This window comes from Larimichthys crocea, chromosome XXII (assembly GCF_000972845.2).
Source record: "Larimichthys crocea isolate SSNF chromosome XXII, L_crocea_2.0, whole genome shotgun sequence".
Classification (NCBI taxonomy): domain Eukaryota; kingdom Metazoa; phylum Chordata; class Actinopteri; family Sciaenidae; genus Larimichthys; species Larimichthys crocea.
The window spans coordinates 11,428,502-11,450,820 of record NC_040032.1 but is presented as its reverse complement, the minus strand read 5'-3'; the positions used below and the strand labels follow the sequence as shown (position 1 = coordinate 11,450,820).

Here is a 22,319-nt window from a genome sequence, read left to right as displayed (position 1 = left end):
TAATTATAATGTGCAGTAACAGCATTCAGTAATCAAGGACAGGGCCAGGCCTTACCTCCATCCATGTGAGGGCGGGCCCACAGTTGATCTTGTTGTCAGCGATGGCCGAGAGCCGGGAGAGGTAAGCTAACAACATCTGGGAAACGGACTAAAATGAAAGAAAACACACACACACACACACACACACACACAGGGCAGTTAGAGTCATTACATTTACTTCAGACAGAAGCATTTACTGCTGTAATAACCCACCACTCACACACACACATAGAGAATAGAGCAGTAAACTTAGCTGCTTCAATGGGTGTTAATAATTACCATTAGCTCCTTTTGTTATGTGTTTCTCGAGTGACAAAGGTGGCCAATTACGAAGCTAAAGAGCGTCATGTGTTAATAAAACACTAAATGACATTTGCAGCCATGACTTCATATTACAAGGGAAATGTAATTTTATGGTTTCCACTGGCCAACATCTGCACAATGGAGCTAATGATGACACTAAACTCTAAAGAGAAGAAGTGCTGGGATGGAAGTTCCAGCTGTGGGAAGCGGAGATCTGCTTAGTTACATCACTGCTCACTGTTACGACCTTATGACCTTATAAACGCAGCTCCTGGTGCCCTGCAGGCAGCTTTCGGGAAAGCTTTCATTTCCAAAGCGTCGACAGACACAATACCCCTCTCAGTGGTGAACTGGTTTTACCAGTTTGGTTTGATACCTAACCTCTGCATTCCTTTTAAAGCTTCAATCTCGATGCATTCCACAGGCGAGCTGAAGAGAGAACGACTGGCGGAATATCAAATCGCGCATTCCCCTGACAAAAGCCACGTAGATCATATTGGATTTCAAAGCACAGTAAGTGGAAAATGTTTTATCTGGATAGCCGATACCTCGTTATCTTGTATTTTAAGGCCTGCAAATGCTATAATTCATTTAATTTAAGGGCTGGCTGAGCAAACTAAAGCCGTGTGAGACTGAAGAAAAGCAAAGAAGTGCGCAGATGTGCGCGTGTTCGGCGCTTACCTCTGACTGATCAGTCAGACTGTCCAGGCGAGGCAGCTCGGGCAGCTGGGAGAAGCGTCGGTCGTAGATGCAGAGGTGCAGGTGCTTGTCCAGGACGCGGAAATCCTCATAGCTGCGCTTCACGATCCAACTTCGACCCTTCGGAACGACAACAAAAATTAAAGATACACGCAACACACATTAGGGACACTGTTTCTCTCACAGTCTCAAAATAAGTGAGTCAGATCTCCCATGGACTTGTGCACCGAGATATTGGACATGTCTTCATAAACAAGGAACATCAATGGCTTACTCAGCCCTTCTTAGTAAAACGCAGTGATCAAATGCCAACAGTGCAAGTGCAAACCAAGAGAATTTGACCCTCAATCCACCACATTAAATGTGACTTTCCTTTCAAAAAATCTGAGGTTCTTCTTCCATGGGTTTGTTGTTTCTTTTTCATCCAGTAAAACAGGACTCCAAACCTCAAATTCCCTGCTGACAGAAACTAGCGGTGGAAAAAGTATTTCACTTTGATTTGGCCTAGAAACATCCGTCTGTACTGGGGCCAGGGCTTGTGCGCGACTGGGACTGCACTGCACCACTCGGCCCACTGAGTACTCGAGTACCGCTTTAAATGCGCCAGGCTTGGTTAAAGAGACGCAGGGAAGGAGCTCGGGGAAACTCTTGATGCTTTCCTGCTCCACTTTTCAGACGGTGCTTCTAGTTACCCCCACCTTTTCTGGGTCTGTGGAACTGAGTCTCACTGTGCTGTGCTACTTTCTCTGCGCAGAACTCAAGGCCAACTTTCTCTTCAAGTAGCACTAGTGTAGATTGTGCAGTTTTCCAATGGCAGTTGGAAGAAGTCGGAATTTCCAAGTGCACAGCCACATACTTGTGTGGCATTGAATTTGATCTGCAAAGGGGAAACGCATGAAACCAGAAAAATGTCACTGGGGGAGGCTGGGGCAAAGCAGCTGGAGTGCATGTGTGTGTTCTACTTTAAGGCTCTCGGGTTAATCAGATTTCTTGCAAAACTTTGTATATGATGTAATCATAAATAATTCGGCTGTTACTTTTTGACAAGACCTCTGCAGTGAGGATTGCACAACGGTCGGTAAGAAGAAGGCGACCGTAGACAGAGCGCTGTGATAAATAAAGAGGGGAATGCCACACAGGCCATCAATGACAGAAAGCAATACTCGGCGGATGCTGCCACCAGTAACTGTTGCAATGTATGATTGAATGTTCCAATAATGAAAACATCCAAACAGAAAACATGTGTAACCGAGCCTCCAAGAGACCAACATGAGCAATTAAACCCAAATAATTCAACTGTTGTAATATAAAGTATGCAGAAACATGCGCACAGTGCTTCGTGAAAGCTCGGTTTGATGAAATCACTCCCCGAAGGTCTCTCTGTCCGTCGACCCGTCCTGGCGTTGGTCCACGTTTCTTTTTCAACACGGCTCCCAAATAACTCGGATTTTTTTTTTTAAAACAATAAGTTCGGTGTCTCAGAAATGTCTGAATTTGAGCCAGCTCTCTGCTCTGCGGAGACAACTGTGCTGAACAGGTTGTACTGAGCCATCACTCGAGTCGGGAATCACCTCTGACAAGTTTTTAAAGAAAAGCTGAAAAGCATGGGTATATTTGAACAAGTGTGTGTGTGTGTGTGTGTGCTTATATTATGGTATATTCAGGTGTGTGCATGCTGTGGGAGGTTAGGTATGTGTCTGCACCATCAACCCCCAGAGGAGTCTGCTGTCTTACCTGGCAGTAAATATGAACTAAGTACACCAGCTCCTTCGACTCGTAGCCATTCCGTGTCACTTCACACTGTTCATCCCCGAGGGACAACTGAGAGAAGACACAGAGAAAGAGAAAAGAGTTGGAGCGTTAGATAAAGCATCTTTCATTTCGAGACTGGAGAAAATCAGATAGCAGTGATGGAGAAAAACCCACAAAACTTCAATTTAGATTCCTGAGGTTTGCCAAACATGTCAGGTGGAGAAATGTGCGAGACAAGAGAAGGATTTTTCATTTCATTTAATGATGCAGCATGACTGACTCAGGCATAAATGTAATATGATGTAGTTTTAATGAAGCGCTGGCACAGGATCTACAACAAATATGCAGTCTTTTATTAACTGTGAAGCTACTTTTAAAGGAAATTTCAAGGCAATATCAAGTTTCACTTCCCCAACGTCGCCCTTATTTCAGGTGTCCAAGATATTATTACTCAAAGAAAACATCTCTAAGACCTGCATTACCCTTCCTGCTCGAGCCAATCCAGACAAAGCGAGGATGAAAGGCAGCTTTTAATCCCAGTTCAGACCTATAATGCATTACAAGGAAAGAAAGGGGGGCAACACAAAACAACCGAAAGAAAAGGAGGGCACATTCAAACACCGACGGCCCACCGACAGGAAGCTTCTGAGAATAAATGGATATTGTATAAGGTGATTATACTCGCGAGTTCCAAGTGGAACAGTGCTGAGCGCCCACATATTGATGAAATCAAAATGAGGAAACAGGCATGAGCGCTGGCACTGCTAGAAAACAGAATCATATGGACAGATGTGACAGATACTGAGGCAACAACCTCACTGTGATTTAAGAAAGAGATCGCAGTGAGACTCTGGCTTCACATTCTTGTAATTATCAGCTGTTGCATTGCTTTATTGTTTATCATTAATTATATCCAAGGATAAACAACACATCATCGTCGTTACATAACGACACCTACACCTGAAGCTATGACATATTCTTTCTGCATTAATCCAATATTCCATCCCCGGAGGAGGTTCTGTTTTCCATGCTTGTTTGTTTGTCTGTCTGTCTCTCAGCCAGAAGGATTACAGAAAACTGGCCTGAATTTCATGAAGCTTGGTGCAGCATGGGTGTAGCATGGGCCAAAGAAAGAACCCATGAAATTTGGGTGGGGATCCGAAGAGGTGAACAGACGCCAGATACAAATCCCCCAGACCTCGTTCAATGTAATTTCGTATATTTTCCGATAAAGAGCAATCCCACAAAGGATGGAGACAAGTCCTAGCTACCGTCCTCAGTCAATCCCATTCTTTAAATATTCCTCATCTCCAAAAAGAGAGACAGAAAGTCTTGTAGAAGTCTGAAGAGGGTTACCTAAATTACTGCTATCCTTCTGAGCTAACTTGGCAGTTTTAAAGGCTCTGTAATAAACGTCTAAATTTCTAGAAGACCTGGTCCCTTAACAACGGCACCAACTGTTCAACTGTGAGAGTATCTGTCGTGATTTGTTTCAGGTATGAAGTATCTTCTTTTCAGCAAGTCTTAATCAAACTTTAATTAACAAAGGCCTGTTCCACTTCACAAACTTTATGACCCACATCTTAACTTGTACCCGGCATCACGGGTTCTGCTTTTTTTTAGTGGGAGAGTTCCTGAACTGCTCAGGAGGTGGTTCTACATCCAGGTTTGAGATACTGCCGGGGGGAAATGCTCATTTGCAACACCACAATTAATAAATACATAAATAAAACAGGTCATGCATATAGATAAGCACTCCAAGGAAGTGTGTTTGCAAAACTCTGTGCATGCATACTTTAACATACGTCATCTGGTGGTTTTTGCCTCCCCAGAGCATCACCCGGTGTAATAAATAGAACCTCGGTGGTTCTGTTATATACATTTTGCAGCAGCGGCCCACCACTCTGAAATTACTGCAGCCACTGCATCAGAATTTTATCAAATGTAGGTCGTAATTACACGACTCTGCTGGGCCGTTTGCTCCACTGAACTCAAACCAAAAGGTTGTCTGTGCTCTGTCTCCATTTTTAGGATGAGCAACTGGAACAGGGGCAGGACAGTCCCAAAGTCATGATAATGAAATAAAACAACGGGGCGACACAGAGACAAACGGGGCAGGGCAGAAATCCAAAAAGGGCCGGTCGCTCTGTGGTCAGCCTGTTAGACAAAAACAAGACAGAGTGAGATGCGTTGTTCGGCATCCTTTCTTATAATCCTGAATCCCAGCTCCAACAGTTCAAACGCAGAAGACTACATGGACAAGGATAAGTAAAGTCAACGTTCTGGCACGTGTGCACCACCCAGGGACAACGAAAACCCTTTCCACCGCTGAGGAAATACTGAAGCTCGTGCCTCAGCAGCCGACTAAATCAGCATACAATGAAGCACATCACTTAGCCAGGTATTATGAGGTCTTTGCACATATGCAATTAGCTCCAGGCTGGAGGGAGTCTCCATCATTAACAATGGTTATATTGTTAAAAGCCACTGAAACTAAGCCTGGCAGTACCTGCTGTTCAGGATTGGCTTCCTCAGCGTCTGTCTCTGGTTGTCAGCGCTCCAGGCCCGTCCACGTTTGGTACATCTGACTCATCACTCTCTCACAACTGCATTGATAAAGCCGTTTTTTTTAATTCTCAGCATCTGTTTGTTCAGACAAAAGAACTGTTTTTTTTTTCCTGAGCATACAACAGGAGGCATAAAAATTAAGACTGGAGGTATTTATGTGCTCTGAAGGTCCACTAAACAGATACTGTCGGAGCCGCGTGGTGGTGCCAGCAATGGGAGAGAAACACATGGAAGTGTTTTTGTTCCCATTAAAAAGAGGGCTTGATTTAAAGACAGTTGTTAATGGAGGCGCAGCAGTAAATACAGCCCTCACAGAACAACAATGTCCTTTTCTGTGGCTGGGACACAAACTAGCGTGGCAGCAAATGACCTAATTACCCCTCTGTTGTTCAGTCTGAGCAACCCTGAAATGTTTTGCACTCCATGTACAAGTAAAAGCCGTTCTCTCGACCGAGCAGCCAGCGAGAGCAATAAAAACAAAGTTTCGAAGTAAGCTCAGACTTTCAACCATCTCTCCCATTTCACTGGAAGAGTTTAAAGGTTTGGACCGACTATATACTTTTGGGAGAAGGACAGCTGCCCAGTGACCGACTGTGACCGAGGAGACATGTTGTTTTGATCGACTGGGATCACTGCAAACCAAGACGTCATGTAAGTTTGCTGTTTTAATATAGAACGTGGAAAAAAACTTTGCAGTGTGCCCGGATAAGAGCGGCATTACAAAGCCGTGACACGCTCATGATGGAATATTTTACCGATGATGGATTACACCTCTACGGGTTATCTTCAGCTGTGAATGTATTCGGCCTCACGTCCTCGCACTAAGCTGCTGTCAGATGGATTTTTAATATCGTTTGCTGGGAAAATTATTTTTTATCTATGTCAGCGTCTCGGCTGGTCGGCCAACTACAGACTAAAATGTCTGAACAACTATTGGATGGGTCAAAATTTGGTACAGACATTCATGGTCCCTAGAGGATGAATCATACCTACTGTGGTGATCCTATGACGTTTACGTCTGGTGCCACAAGCAGATTAGTTTCCACATATCCTTATAAATATTTGAACATGTACTTGATGGATCAACATCTAGCACTGATATCAAGTCAAACTTGTTTATGTACAAATAACCTAATAAAACTTATGAATCTGAACATCGGCTTCAATTGTAGTTTGTGTTTGGCGCCAATGAATGAATTAAGGTCATCCTGGAGACAGAAAAAACACCATCGGGTCGATACAAAACATCATTTTGGGACAGTTATGGGACGGACGTTGGACTCGGCCTAAAAAAAAGAATTAAGTGTGAGAAACGTCTGACACAAGCACACACGGCGAGAAGATGAACCGCAGCAATTACACCTGAAAGCAGCGAACCTGTCGCCGACCAGAAACCGTGGTGGGAAAATGCACTGCCCCCTCTCTCCCTTTAGCACAGCGAGGGAGGTTGGAAGTAATGCTAATGATATTAACTTTATTTGTGTAGAACCTTTCATATTAGAAATGCAGTTCAAGGTGCTTTACAACAGAAACATGACATGCACAGAGTTCTCTACATGAAAAAAGACGTAGAATAAACAAAAAAAACATAAAAGCTAAGATTGTTCAACCTTGACAAGTCTCTGTCGAATAAATATCTAAAATTTATGTTGTAATCTTAATCCGAAAATCAAAACCCTACTGAGATAAAATTACGAATGTGAGCTGTAAAGTCACCGCTGTAGTATTCCCATCAATCAGAGCCACACAGAGAGCTCAGGTCATCTAAGTGGACTCCCAGCAGCCTTCGCACTGTGAGTTTAATTTGCTTCCATTGGGACAGATGTTTTACCTCCCGAGAGGTGGCACTCGCAGATATGAGGTCATATTTCATCCTATCTCGCTGTACAATACTCGCTCTTGCTCTCGTGAATGGTATTTCTCAACAATACACAAAAGATATGAGGTCATTTATTCCATCAGCTATTGGCGTCTTAAACAAAATGTTATTTGGCTGGCTGCTTTCTGGCGTCCTCTCTCTCTCTCTCTTTCACTGACGGAGACAATAGCGACGAAGTTGACCTGTGCACTTTCTCGTATTTATTGCTGTTTTTATTCACTGCTGCACTGCCAAACATAAAAGCCACAGTGTGTTTGTGTAACACTTTCATGAGAACGTTTGATTGGAACAAAATGTGTGAAAATGTGTGAAAATCAGGACAAAAACATCTGGCCTAACCTCGAGCACCAGCAAACAGGATGAATGGGAAAACCTTAAAGCAACATTACATGCTGATGGAGCGCGGTGCTGGTGTTGTGCCAGAACCCGAACCAGGTCAGCAGGCAATGTAACTGTGCTCAGCAGCTTTTTTTGGACATAGTTAATGGCAGAGGGCAAGAGACCGAAGTGAGTGACTTTTAGTCTCTGGCAAGCGCTTTGCGAAATAAAATGATGAAAGACAGACAGACTGTTCGCTGGCTGCAATGACTCGCTTGGTGTCCGGGTGTGTCGGCAAAGTTGTCGATTCACTCACAAGCAATGAAAATCATAATAAATACACACGTACAAGTTGTTCAGATTTATGACTCTGAAACTGCAAACCAAATTGCAACAAATACAGTAAAATGAGGTTGGTAAAAAAGTTATTCTGTGGTACGATCAATGAGGTAGTGTGTCAATCAACATCAGAAAAACTGATAAGAATGAAACCCTTTACCCAACCACCAGAGGTGATGATGACATTATCTTATTCTGCAGTCCATGCCAGGGCTTGTACTTTGACATTATTTTAAGTATAAGACTAGTGCCTGCTCGACATGACAAATTCACCATTTCAGCAAGTGCATCTGCTTTTAGCCAGCAGTTTAAACAAATTACAACGTTCGACGTGGTCCAGTGCCAGATCCTGTGCACCCAAACTGAGCGGCGTGCTACAAAAGGTCTGTCTGCCGTTCTAGCTCTGTTTTCTGCAATGCATGCAACACACCACATTATAATTTGATTTCAGTCCAACCTGCACTGCAATAGCACACTAGCACACGTTGTCCCTGTAGAAGCAAAGCTTCAACAACACATAGGGGAGCTGCAGTCTGGCCAGTCCTGGGATATCCTGGGTTTTCAGTACAGTACAGTAACCAGCAAAATAATAGTGAATTTAACAACATATATATGTAGAATTAGCTGTTCTAGATGCACTGGGTCAAGCTCAAGCTCAACATTATGGGAACAATAGAAACAGACATGAAGGCAAATCAACTGAGCCAAGAAAGACCATTGTAATAACTCAAACAATCACACAGCTCTCTCTCTGTCCTCAAGCTATAAATGGTCATATTGGAAAAAAGGGTAGTCTGCACTTTCTTCTTGTTTACATTGTGAGAACAGGCTCAAAAAATCAAGAGGAATCCATCGTTTGAACCATCAACATGGTGGGGATTTTTCCACAGAGAGCAAGTTAGAGAAAGGTGAAGCTAACAAAGGTTTCTGCAGAGGAATCCATCAGCCGTATCTTGGACATGAGCAATTCTGATGAGTCCTCCAGGCACACAAGGACAAGGGGGAAGCATTGCTCTGATAACTGCAGCAGCAAAATGAAAGAAAAGAGCCAAATATCACAGATACAAACACAAAAAAAGACACTTTGTACTCACAGCAGTTTAGGTCTGCCTTTATGTCCTTGCTTGTTTTAGTTCCTACACTTTCCTTCCCTTCACGCCGCGCAGCTTCATGCTCTGAGTTTTGCCCCTCCTCAACACTCCAACACCTGTCCCCACTCTCTGTCTCTCTGTGCGAGTGTGAGAACGTACATCCCCGTCTCGTAAGAGTCCTGTTTCCCCCCCGGCGGGACGTAAATGTCAACTCTCCACTTTCTTTCTCTGCCGGTGACAGAGGGAGGCGGGAGGGAGGCAACAATATTAGCAGCAGCAGCAGCAGCGTTGTTGTTGTTGGGAGAAGGAGAGGAGGAGGTGATTTGGTGGATTCCTCAACAGGACAGCTTTCATCTCCTCCATTTTACCCTCACTCCCATCCTACCATCGTGATGCCCCATCCTGGTTTCCTCGCCTGTTTTCTTCTTCTTCTTCTCTTGAGCTTCCTTAGCAGAAATCTAACACCCAATTTGATTAGCAGCAGTTAATAACAGGAGGGAGTAAGCAGATGTGAAAATATCTCCTTTCAGTCCTCTTCTGCCGACCTCAGTCTGTCCCTCCAGCACATGCTATTCTCTCTCCCTTTACCCGAGTCTCCCCTGTCTGACATGCTGCTTCACCCCTCCCCCTTCTCTCCTCCTCTTCCCCCCCTCGCTGGTTGGTACGTTCCCAGGACAAAGAGAAGGGATGGAAGAGAGAGAGAAAGAGAGAGAGAGAGAGAGAGAGAGAGAAAAGAAGCAGAGGAGAGGGAGAGGGCAGGAGGTAACACAAAAAAAAGGAGGGGGAGGGGGTGCACTTGAGGGAGAGCGGTTTCCTTCCACATGTGCACTCGTCCTCTCGCACGGTGGCGTTTTGTTGGAAATCTGCAGCTCTTGCAAGTAGAAAATGAACAGAGAGTTAAAGCACATCTGGGCATTACACACCTCCAAGTCCATTTAATTAAGTTAAAGACTGATGCTTTGCAAGTGCAGCAAAAAAAAAAAAGGAAGCTGCTTCAAACTGCAAGCGAGCGTCTAAAAATTCACTCCACAATAAATAATCGCGGAGTGTGTCCAGCGCACTTTGCAAAGTGGAAATGGAGCCACCGAAAATATAACGCCGAACTAAAAGTGCAGGTTGCATCAGCTGGGATGACTTCATGTGTGCCATCCACACATGAGAGGGATTAAAAAGACATATTGCTGGAGAGCAGAGCAGAAATCTGAGCAAAAGTAGGAGGACATGTGGGAGCCAAGAGAGGCCACAAGGACACAGAGCTGCAAGAGACCAGCAAGACTCACAAAACTGCTTCCTGTTCTGCTTGAAAAATATACAAAGTGTGTGTGTGTGTGGGGAAGAAAAAGAGATCCAACCTCAAAAGAAGTTCAATTAAACTTCAGGTTGAAACAAACTAAAGTACTTACTCTTATTGCTGCAACCGTCATTCCTGAACTGACTTCCTCTAACCGCACCTGCCTCCAAACATTTCACAGCAGAAGTGCAGCGATGTGTCAGTTTGCTAAAAGTCACCGCCGAGCCAAAATCGTCCCCCGAAGATGAGCTGTCGGACGTTCCACTCAGTGAGTCGGGACGTCCGGTCGGACTGGCTGCCGAAGCAGAGCATCAAATCATTCTCTGCTACAAGTCTGCTTATGCTTATCAAATGATAATCCAATGATGACCCAGTTCATTCATCTCTCCGCTCTGCTATGCCAGCGACAGGTCGGACTGATTTATCACAAAGCACACGTGGGAAGGTCAGACGGTGTGTCCAGGAAATGCAGCCACGGGCTGATTCGGATTAGAAGAGTACAAACCCTCAAAAAAAAAAAAAAAATGTTTAGCATTTTCTGACCTTGCAGAATTAATCTCCCTCATTATTGTGTAAAATCTGTTAATTACAGATGTTCTGTAGCAGTGTGCTCTCGTCCTGAGATCCATGTTGAATTCCTGACTTCACTCAGACATGAATGAACTGGACTGCAGTGTTATCTTTGGGCCTGATCACATTATACGGAGCAGCTAATAGTAATCGACTACTCTGTGCACTACTGTTTTCGGGCAGTTAACTCTAACTTTATTTTTACAGGCATTTTGTCACATTTTAAAGAATCAATTAAACACGTTTAAACTTTTATAACGGATGGAGACAAATCTGGGAATCACCTAATTTCATGGCAATAAACCCAATAATTTTCCGAGACAGAATAAATCAGAGAGACACTAAAGTCAGACACAAAGTCTAGAAACGATTAAAATAGAAACCATCAAACGGACGTCGAGATATTTCAGTCTGGACCAAAGACAGACTGATACCTCCATCCCTGGAGCCACGCCGTCTACCTGCCTAATAAAAACAACCTCACTGCTTGAGGGGCTAACACTAATAATAATGTTATTTTCATCTATGGACATTGTAGGATTTGTCAGCGGCTTTGTGCAGATTCATCTGGGTTGATGGATGAGATGACTGATGACAAGACGCCAGGAGTCGGACTGCGGTCCCAAAAAAATAAAAAATAAAAGAGTATCATGACACAAAAACACGACAGGCCCTGGCAGCAGAAACACACTCTGCTTAATGAATTGTGATATAAATTTGTGTCCGTCTTTCTAATTTAATCTATGATGGGGGAAAAACAAGACCTCAATCCATTAGTCAAAGAATGTGAGGACTGTGACTCACATCGCGGTGATTCATCACTAATTAAGAGTAGGCACTACACAGGTGGAAGCCTCTCATTAATGTCAGAATAAATGGAGATGAAAGTTTGCAGAAAGCACCAGAGTAACGCTGCGATTAAAAATAATGGCCGGTCTCCCATGACACTATTTTCACGCTGAGGTATTTTTGTCAGACTGCAGAACTGGAGGTTTTTTCTCCGAGTGCAGGACTGCCTGTGGGGCTCTGCTGCAGTAACTTCAAGAGCTAAAGGAGGAAGTGTGAAGGAGCTACATCTGAAATCATTACTAAAGCTATAAAAATGGATGTAGCGAGGGGCCGAGGGGGGCGCAATGGGATTTAAAACACAGGGAGAGATCACTGTAAGGGGATGAGATCAGGACTTGGAGCAGGTTGACAAAACAAATCCCATTATGAGAAAGATTTGTTTACTGTAAGACATTTTTACTCAGAGGTCCAACAAAGACGACCGCTCGTTGCCGCCTTTTGCTGTTTCACACTGAACCAGAGAGATGGAAGTTACAGAGGAATCATGTGAAATGTGCGTAAGTAGATGTGGGCCTCGTTTTATACAGGCGTAGATTCTGCTGTTATTACCTCCACTGCCGGCTGAATAATGCCGCAATACCGCTGTAAACAAGCTGCAACCTTTGTGGCTATGAAGTCCCCAAGCGTCCACTTGAGGCTGGCTCCAGAAGTGAGTCAGTCTCCATAAGTCCCCATGTTCAAATGTCCAACTTCACAGCAGAAATAAACATGTTTACAGCCTGGTACAAAAAACTGTTTTGGTCTCTGTTGCTAATTTCCCCGTTCATGACAACTGTACTGAGGGTGAATTTATATACAACTCACCTGTTCACATTATATTAAGGCTTAAGGTTATGCAGGATTAAGAGCGAGGACGCTTTGATTGACGGGTAGGTGACATTACAGGTGTCAGGTCTGCCACTTGTCCACGTCTTCACCGATTTTTAGATTAGCCAGGAGGCCAGGAGACTACCTGTGCATATTTTGCCTGTTGGTGATGTCACGCATGTGCCGTCATTGGCTCAAACACAGAAGTACAAGTTGAAGGGCACTAACCTAATAAAAGGGCACCGAGTGGGGCTAAAATGGATTTCCACCTTAGTGCTGGGTCCATATTGTCAATATGTGCAGCCTACTAATTTAGGCCACTCTGGACAGTGACCATAGTAGTCACACGCTAATGTGTCAGTTAATGTAAATAAAAGGATATGAATCGATAACACAGGTCACGATGTATGGGCCGACAAATGGAAAGTATTTTTTCATGACATCTCAACATTCAGGCTTTACAGGAATGTAGAAAACACCATCTTGATGTCGAGAGGATGGTGCAATTTTGTCTTTTTTTTTCGATGTCAACTTTATTTCCCGGAGGCCAAAAAAGAGGCGAGACGTTCCGAACATGCTTTCAGTGCTCCTGGAGCGAAAGCTGTTCCTCCAGCAGCCAGCTCAACAGTTTAAGTGTTTTCACGTCCCAGGCGTTTCCCCCGCTGCTGGAGGGCCCCCCAGGTCAGGTAGGAGAGGAAAGGATGGTTTGTCAAGTGTGAAGGAGGAAATAAATCAGTCTGGCTGAGCTGCAGATGACATAACAAGAGAGAGAAGAACATGGAGAAGAGTTTGGCCGGACGGACGTCGGCTTAGCGGACAAATCAGAAGCAGTGTAGGAAAACATGAGTATCACTCTGGGAACATCTCCATCTGTACACAGCCCTGATGCATCTGACAAACACGTTTGCTACATGAATACAGACATAGACGGTTTTTATACTCGCTGACCTAAACAGCACGTGCTTTCCTTGGAAAAATCCTCCGGTGCACAGGAAGCGTTTTATACTTCCAGTTTAGCTGCAGGTGTAAAAACAACGTCCCATTTCTCCCACTGGCTTGAAGTGGACAGAGCCTGACTGTGAAATCAGCTGATTTGTTTGACTGTTCAAACTGTTGTTTAACTTTGAGTTGGTTTAAGGAGGGCGCGGCAGGTTCTGAGTTCGAATGTGGTTTGCCCTTGCCTGCATAGCTTTTCTACGATTTCTTCCCTATCACTACCAAGGCATCGGATCGACCTTCCCCGTGACGCTCCCAGTGTCCCCAGAGACCTCTGACAGCTTTGCTTTGTTTTAAAGGACCCCAAGCTGTAAATATCTGCAAAAGATTTACATTTTTTATTCACAGTTTTACTTAACAAGACACTTATTTTGACACAGTAGACAAATCTTAATGATTTGTGTGTAATTTGGGACTAAAAGTCTCACAGCTTAATGCTAAATTAATCGGACAGACCGGGCTCATTTCTCAACAGTGTACTGGATTTTCATTTTTTAAATGTTTGTGACAAACTGCATCAGCGAGTGTGGCAATTAAAACTAACTTTCTTAAACTAACTGAATTATAAGTAGTGATAAAATATGCAAACGCTTTCATGACTAATTGTGCAGTTTTTCCCAGACTGCATCACATATTGAACAGACTAACCGAGAGGTTTTATAATGAAAATCTCACAGTTACAAGCCTCTTGTTGTCCTCGCTTATATACCATGAGAGGGAGGTTATGTGTATTGTGTGTAGCGTGTGTGTAGCGTGTGTGTAGTGTGTGTGTGTGTGTGTGTGTGTGTGTGTTCCGGCTGGTCTTTTGTTTCCTCTAACAAGGGCAGAATGAGTCTAACCGTTACATCATCCTCTTCTCACAAGGAGTGAACAGAGGTCCTCTGGATGACCATGTGACAGAGTGGTTGACATCATATTTGTGCAGGCCGTGGTTCAAGTTTCAGTCGGTTAAACCTTCGACTGGTTTCTTTTATTCACGGTTGGAAAAATTGCATTTTACTGTCATGAATATTCTCTCGACCGGGCTGTTAGTTACTAACCCTGTGCCTTTAACGGACAGCCTGGGTGTGTGCTGTCTTCGCCGTGGTGCTGCAGTTGATGGATTGGGTCCCACTGGGGGAGGGAATTCATCTCTATACATCTCTCTTGGTTCATTGTGAGGGAAGGGGATAAGCAGCAGGAGCATATTGTGTCACGATGCTCAGCTAGCAGGGCGGACGCAGGCGGGCGAAGTGATGGAGGTATGGATAAGAGAGAAGGGTGGATGGTGCATGGATGAGTTAGAGCGCAGGCAAAATGACAAGCAGATCTCCCCCGCCCTCCTCCTCCTCCTCCTCGTCCTCGTCCAGACGGTTCCTGTCACGTCACAGTCTGAAGGTAGACGCAGCTGAGACGCATCAGCCGTACAGCAGCGCGCAGTGACCTGGCCTAAAGGAAAGCTGAGAGGGGCGTCAGTCTTCATCACACGCCCGAGCGCACACATACATGCAGCCCGCACACCACAATCAAAGCCTTTATAAGTGTCGTCGAGATGAGAGAGGGGGCACCCTTCACAGCTGTTAAACTCAGATTGATTGGCCGTGATGATTGTCAAAGGAGGGATACACCACCCTTCTCTGCCTTTGTCTCTCTCACGTACACACAGGCCACATATCATGCTCATGTTTATTATTAATCTACAGATGAGAGCATCGGATTCTGCAACATCTGCACAATGCAGGCAGTAAAAGTCACGTTTTCTATTCACGTCACCGTCTGCTGTGCATAATACTTCCTGTGTATTCCAGTAAACGTCTGCATGTAATGGAGAGATCTTTTGTGTTGGGAGGGCGGTGCACGGTACTGACGGTGGAAGAAAACAAACGGCAGGGACGTGAAAGATGGTGGACGTCAGGTTGATGCAAGAGGAACGCTCTGCTGTCGTACATTGTCTGTGAACTGTAGGGTTTATTTTTATCATCGTTTAACCTGTCTGGATTAACAGTCTGAACGCTTATGAGACAGACTCAATTAATATTAATGCTTCTATATGAGATACATAAACAAGCAAGACAATCAGTGAGAAGATCGGCTGTTTCTATTTGCTTATTCTTGATGCCAACATGACCCCTTCACCAGATTAGATTTGTCGGATTCCCCTCGAAATTAAGTCAACTTTATTGTCAATGCTGCCATATGTACAGGACATGCAGACAACTGAAATAATGCTTCTTTTATATCTCTGCTGTAAACAGCAATAAACGTCAAACAAACATGAATAAACATGAAATTTAAAATATAAACAAGTTTAAAGAGATCTAAGAAAAATATGGCAAATCTAGAAAGATATTCACGGTGTCGATCTAGCAGTAAAAGTGGTAACGTTAACTCTTACAGGTCGCAGTCTGCAAAGATATGTACGCAGATGTCTTTAAAGATCCCCTGCAGATAGATTTTAAGTTCTTACAATTACATTTCTCCATCATGGAAACATCCAGAATCTACCAACAACAAATGACTGAATTTGTTTTGACAAGTTTTGACATCACACTTGTGCAAGTTGCACACTCGCTCATGATTGGCTCCAAACTAGTAGTGACATCACCTCATCCTGCTCGTACATGCACGTGTTAAACTGATTTTTAATCAAGGTGACCACAAAGAAACTTTCCACAGAGAGAAGCTCAAACATCACAGTCACAGAACAACAAACAAAACACTTTTTAAGTGGAGTCCCCTTTAAAAAAAAAACTTCAAATGCTGTTAATCATCATACACTAAACAGTAGTTGAAAACTGTGGCAGTTTTTGGACGGTGCCAGTTTGTGCGGTTTTCAACTCTCCATTAATAGTAAAAATGTGTAAGTGCACGAACCTCAGTGTGCAACAAGGCGGGACAAAATGCTAGGTTGTAGATAAACCATATGGAAGAGCACTGCCCAGTGGCACAGCGGGATAGTAGTGCCGGAGTCAATAAAGTTGTTTTCCTTGTGTCTGGACGCAGACTGTATGGAGTAGTCACTGGCCTGCAGGGCTGGGAGACGGCTGAGTGGAAGCAGAGTGGAAAAGAGGGAAGCTGGAGGCCGTTCAAGAGAGACATCAAGCAGGGCACAAGCCACGGTGACACGGTGAAACTGTCTAGAGCAGTTTAGCAGTAGACGTGCAGTACGTACTCAGAAAAAGGAAGAGTAAATTAGGTTTTAAGAAAGTGGCTTCTTTATTAGATACACATGCTTCTTAAGGCAAACAGCCATCTCCTTTCAACAACAAACTGTGGCTGCAGCTCAATATAAACAGCATGTGGAGACGAGGTCAGCAAGTCCTTTTGCTGTTAAAGTAAACATAAGAATGTGTAACTTTAAATGTTATATGGTTTCATGTCTTGCTGCCAGACGCGGCCGTTCCGTCGTATCGTAAATACCTGCCCTCCGGCGATTTTTAGACAATGCGGAAAATGATCCAGTAAACCGAAAAATAGGCATTAATAAAAACACGCAGCGCACGAGCCAAAACGCAACGTGGACGCGCCAGGTCAGAGGAGAAAGGCCAGAAACTTTCTAACTACCAGGAGTCCAACAAATATCAGCTCAGAACAATCAGCACTGGGCAGAAAGGTGTTTGTAACTACGCTGGATCTCGACGTGGAGTTAGAATCAAGTGTAAACGTCGAGTTGCATGCAGTAAAAGGTGAAGCGGTATGGAGGATGTTCCTTTGTTGATGTGTCTGCCTCTCCACAGTCAGTCTACATTTATCAAAAGCATGCACACACTCTCAGAGAAACACAACCATTAATTCAGTTCTACGTTTTCCAGAAGGTCTGAACCTATAGGAGCACCTTTGGGACGGGCAGAGGAGAGAATACGAAGCATGATCACGTGGCAAGATGCTGCAGAGTCAGCACGGACTTGAACACATCCCCTACAGATTTTTTCTTCTTTTTCCAGCAGTGGCTCAAAAGATTTAATGAGTTGTTTGATCAATACCAATAAATCAACTTGAAAATTTTGCGAAAAGTTTTGACATTCAATAGAATCTCGGGCAGCGTGCCACAACAATAATGTGTCACCTCCATCAACTGAAGAAACTGAAGAGCTGTGTGAGACTTCTTAAGAATTTTTAATATTTTCAAAAGTAGCATGTCTCCAAAGATGAGCTCGAGTGCACTGACACTGTTCTGGCAGCCCCGACTGGACAAACATTACATTGTTTCATTCTTTTAAAGAGGCTCTATTCATAATGGTGGAGGTGGAGAACGGGCCCATCAGCTATTGTCACGCCTCAAATCCTCTTTACGGATTAGAAACTCAATATGGAAATACACAGTTGCAAAGAGTAAGAGGCTGGGAATGTCTCCTGTGTCAAAGCAAGTAAAAAAGTTGAAGATTTAAGTGCTGTTGAGGTGCAGCCGACCTCAAACTGTTGGTTTCTGGTTCTGTTTTAGTAGAACAAGCGTTTACACTGCATGCAATAAACAGCGAGTCAGACAGACTGTCATTAGATTTATAGATAATTCGTCTTTAGACAAAGTATTGAAAAGTTTGAGCTGATCATGGAGCTGGAAATGTCACAGTTGACAGTTGTAGAAGGGTAGATGTATCATGTCCAGTTGTTGGTAATGTTAGAGAGGAGGTCCTCTCTGAAGAGCTGGAGGTCTTCTGGAGGTTTTTGAAGGTAGTGAGGGACGCCCATGATCTTGTAGGAACTGGTAGGACGTTCCACCAACGAGAAAAGTTTGGATGTTGGAAGATGGATGCAGTCCATGAAAAGCAAACACGCAGAATCTGAATTTATCGAGTCACACAGTCCAATTACATGCAATACTGCTTCTCTGCATTCCCTTTAACTGAACCTGCATTAAACCGTGTGTACTAACACACCTACAGAAACACACAAATTGCATTCGCGGTGAGTCAGCCGCTTAACATGTAATTTGTAAACACTTTACCTCGAATCATCATGAAATTACACGTCTGCATGGACAGACTCCGCCGGGAGATAAACTCCTGTCAGATTCTCAGCTGAGCTGGAAAAGCAGGTTATTTGTAACAAGTATACAGCTACGGGTAAACCAACAAATGATACTTGTTCTGAGAGGAGAACAACCTTGATAATAATCAGACCGAGTTTAGAGATCTGTCCCCTCCCTGTCTGATCTTTGAAAGAGTGATGTAAATCCTACACATTGGTCCTTTCTCATCAGCTAAAAAGAAAAAACACAACCCCCCCTTTGGCAAATTGTCCGGCAGGTTACCAGAAAATATGATTCTGGTATTTTAAAAAGGGAAAAAAGTGCCACGCAAGTGCTGCTCTGAATGCTGGCACACTCCTCTCTGGCCTTCTGGACTATGAAATCGTAATGTTTCCACAACAAAAACCTTGTCTGACTCAAATTCTCCCTTGGCAAGGTTTTTTATTATGGAAATGAAAGAATGTGTCTTCCAGCAGAAGGTCTAGAGCCCGACCCCCGAGTCCTAAAGCCGCAGTTCAATGCACCGCACACAAAATCTTGGCGAAGGCTTGATGCGAAGTGCAGAACTACTGGTGGGTTTCTAACACAAATATACAACTAACATCACCAGGCCAACCTCGGCACAACGTCAAGGAGAGCCAACAGAGATGTAACAGATGCATCAAAACTGTCGGCCAACATGCAAAACTCATTGCAGACACATCGGGCGTACAATGAACTATGATGAGCACAAACATTTTATTCAGGGAAACACTCCCTGAATGCTTAACTGAGCAGCAATGTTTTCATTCATCAAAAACTCTTTAGTATTTACGTCGTGTCAGAATCATTTGGGCGAAACAAAGAGAACGCATTCGTGACCAGTTCATTAAGCGAGCAAACGTGTTTTGTTGAGACAAGATCATACATAGAATATACTGATTGACACGGGGAACAAATACAGATTAATGAATCCCTTAACAAACAAAGACAACGCCGACTTTTCTCTCGGGGGCTCGAGAAGTCGTGCTGAATGCTGAAACCATGGAGCAGCAAACAACCAAAGCAAAAGGCAGGGAGAATGTCTGCGAGCAATATGAAAAACCACAAATGGCAAGACAGTCATGCTGTGCCAGTATGAGCAGCCAGCAAACACACAGCTGGGATAACAAAGGGAGAAGCAATCTACTGATGACAGACAATTCAGTTTTCTTTATGCGCTGGATGAATAGATGGTTTCTGTGGGGTAACCTGAGTTACATCAACAAATGATCTGCACGTCAAGTGCTGCAGATGTGAGCTTTACAGCACACGCTGCCCTCCTGACAGCAGTGTTTAAAGAAGTTTAGCTGACTGCTGTCCCCTACTGGTTTCTTTACATAATTACAACGTCTGTTTGGGTGAGAAAGGGTAGAGATCGGACCGTGTGTGCAATCTTTATGACGCATTCTCTGAAAGTAAGAATACTTTTTTTATATTGACATGGACTAAAAATAATTGTTTCATTCTCTACAGCCGCTATTCAGCTCAAACCGATCCATCATCCACCAACAGCAATGTGTATCCTCGAAACAGCTTTGAGGTCTTTTGACAAAGCAGCAGAAGGTCGATACATCCAGACTTTTAGTCCTTAGTATGAGAACCCAGCAGTGCATTTCTTTTAAATCCCACAACTTCAGGCTGATAAGCAACTTTCTGTGGAAGCTGAGATAACAATCATATCATCCTCAAACTTCCAAGAGAAACACAGCAGACAATAAAGAACTGCTACCCTACAAAGTTGCACCGCTTTCACAGGTGGTGTTGTATTCCAGCTGACTCGACTCCGTGTGTAAAATTGGCGGAGCGTCTCTTTGATTGTTTCTAATCCTCGTTGAATCCAAGCTGTAGTGCTCACATTAAAACTCTTGGGTCTCTTTTCATGAATTCCTCACTGTTAATCATACTTTGATTTATACTCGGGGGTGCAGACAATCTATAACAACCTTGACAGAGTCTGATTTCAAGCATCTAAAAAATCCAGACAGGTATTTTAGCTATGAAAATCTTACCAGTTTCAGAATTTTTAAGACCTTTTAAGTTCCTTGCTGCCGAGTACGGAATTTTGATGATTTGGGAAAAAAAGATACCTGTCTGTGAAGGTTCTCTGTTCTCAGGGTTTGTGACTACAATTTCTGTGATTCTAACAGGATGACAGTTAATTTGCTCTGGTTGCTTCGCCCTCCCCACCACAACATGGGATGGTATAGGAGTCATGATTCCTCCAGGATTGGGACTCTTATGTAACCCTCTACTCCACAGCTATACGGCCACTGGCGGTACTTTAATGTCAATACAGTTTTAATGATATTAATAGACCTAAATCTTTTTTTTTTTAAAGGCTTGAGTAACAGTGAGCCGAGGTGTGAGCCGTGGGAGTGAATGAGGTCGTGCTGAACCGGCGACTCGAGAAGAAGATATCAAACAAATGCAAATCACCAGCCATCTTCATGATAGCGGGAAAAAAAAACGCATGAATTCAGCTTGACGTCAATCTGAAGAGACACATGAGTCATACTCTGTGTCTTTATGAACATCATCTTTCCATTTCTTACCCAACACCACGGGGGAATCACTCGAGCAAACAGTCTTTTTCAAAGTTTAAAGCTTCGTCTACTCAATGATTGACATCCGCGGTGCTGTAATCTCATACAGCAACTTCCCATCAACATTTTAAAAGCAAACACACTGCTCTGGGGGCAATCAGTCCAACCCACAGCTTGAATTCTTCATCAGTTTGGATACGTGTGTTTAGACTTTGAAGGAAGAAGAAGAAGAAGCTTTGAGCTCTTTACCTGAATTGTGCCAAAGTCCACGTTCTCGTAGTGGAAGTGAGCGCACTCTGCCAGTTTGGGGAAGTGGCCCTTGGTGAAGCAAAGTCTGAAGACATAACACACACAGTTAGGTTTCATCCCCTGCTCATGATAACACCTCAGACTGTGTGAGTGTGTGTGACTTGTATAAGAAGGGAGAGTGCAGTGCAAACAGAGGGAGTAAAAAAAAGGAGGAGGAAGACACAGAAATAGACTCAGGAGGAAGGGAACAGAGGTGATAAACAGCCAGTTAGCAGCGATAAATAGAGATGAACAGAGGAGAGATGTGAGGGAGGTGGAGGAGACAGGCAGAGGCAGGTGTGTGTGTGTGTGTGTGTGTGTGTGTGTCTGTCGACTCACTTCTTGACATTCTTGACCTTCATGCTGGCCGTGCTGCTGCTGCTTGAGCGCATGAGGGGCTCCGTCCTCAGCTCGGGGATCTCTGCGCTCCTCGCCTAAAACACACAAACACACACTTTACGTCGGCTGTCAGCAAAAAATAAATAAATCTCTGCCACTGTTATGCTGTCGGACAATTTCCCATTTAGCTTTTTGCTTCGCAGCGACATTCAAACAGCCGACAGGCTTTTAACTTCAAATAAATTCAAGCCGGTCGGTTATAAACATCGCTGATTGCTCGATGCGAGATGAAAAAACTTTCTGAGGGGAGGGGGGGTTTAGTGAAATGGCTTGTAAAGAGGATGATAACCTGAGTGCACGAGGAGGAGAAGTTAACTGATTTAAATCAACTCCCAACAACTTCGTCTGGAACAAGTGAATATTCTAACGAACCTGTATGAACGGCTGAGAGAAGCCAGGAAGGTCAAGTGGTAAACCGTTAAAGCTATTTGACTTTCAATTTATCACGACAGCGTCCTCAAAGCTATAGTGCATCCCGGTGTTGCATTACAGTCCATTAAAGCTGCATGATCTGGTTTCTTTGAATGCTTTTTAAAATCAATTTTGAGGATGCTTAATCTGATATTGTTGAGTTCTTGGCTTGTACTATGTTTTTATTCTCTGGGATGTTATAAGTAAA

General features: G+C 43.8%; 1 protein-coding gene across 5 annotated transcripts in view; it reads right to left on the bottom strand.

The window, feature by feature from the left end:
* Positions 1-22,319, bottom strand: part of arhgap32b (Rho GTPase activating protein 32b) — a 95,036-nt gene that overhangs the window by 30,400 nt on the left and 42,317 nt on the right. For all 5 annotated transcript variants that reach the window (XM_019267849.2, XM_019267854.2, XM_019267855.2 and 2 more), the window contains 5 exons: positions 21,641-21,735; positions 21,263-21,347; positions 2,776-2,862; positions 1,024-1,161; positions 56-148 (listed from right to left, as the gene is read on the bottom strand). In XM_019267849.2, coding sequence (XP_019123394.2) covers positions 56-148; positions 1,024-1,161; positions 2,776-2,862; positions 21,263-21,347; positions 21,641-21,735 — 498 coding nt within the window. The remainder of the gene's footprint in view (positions 1-55; positions 149-1,023; positions 1,162-2,775; positions 2,863-21,262; positions 21,348-21,640; positions 21,736-22,319) is intronic.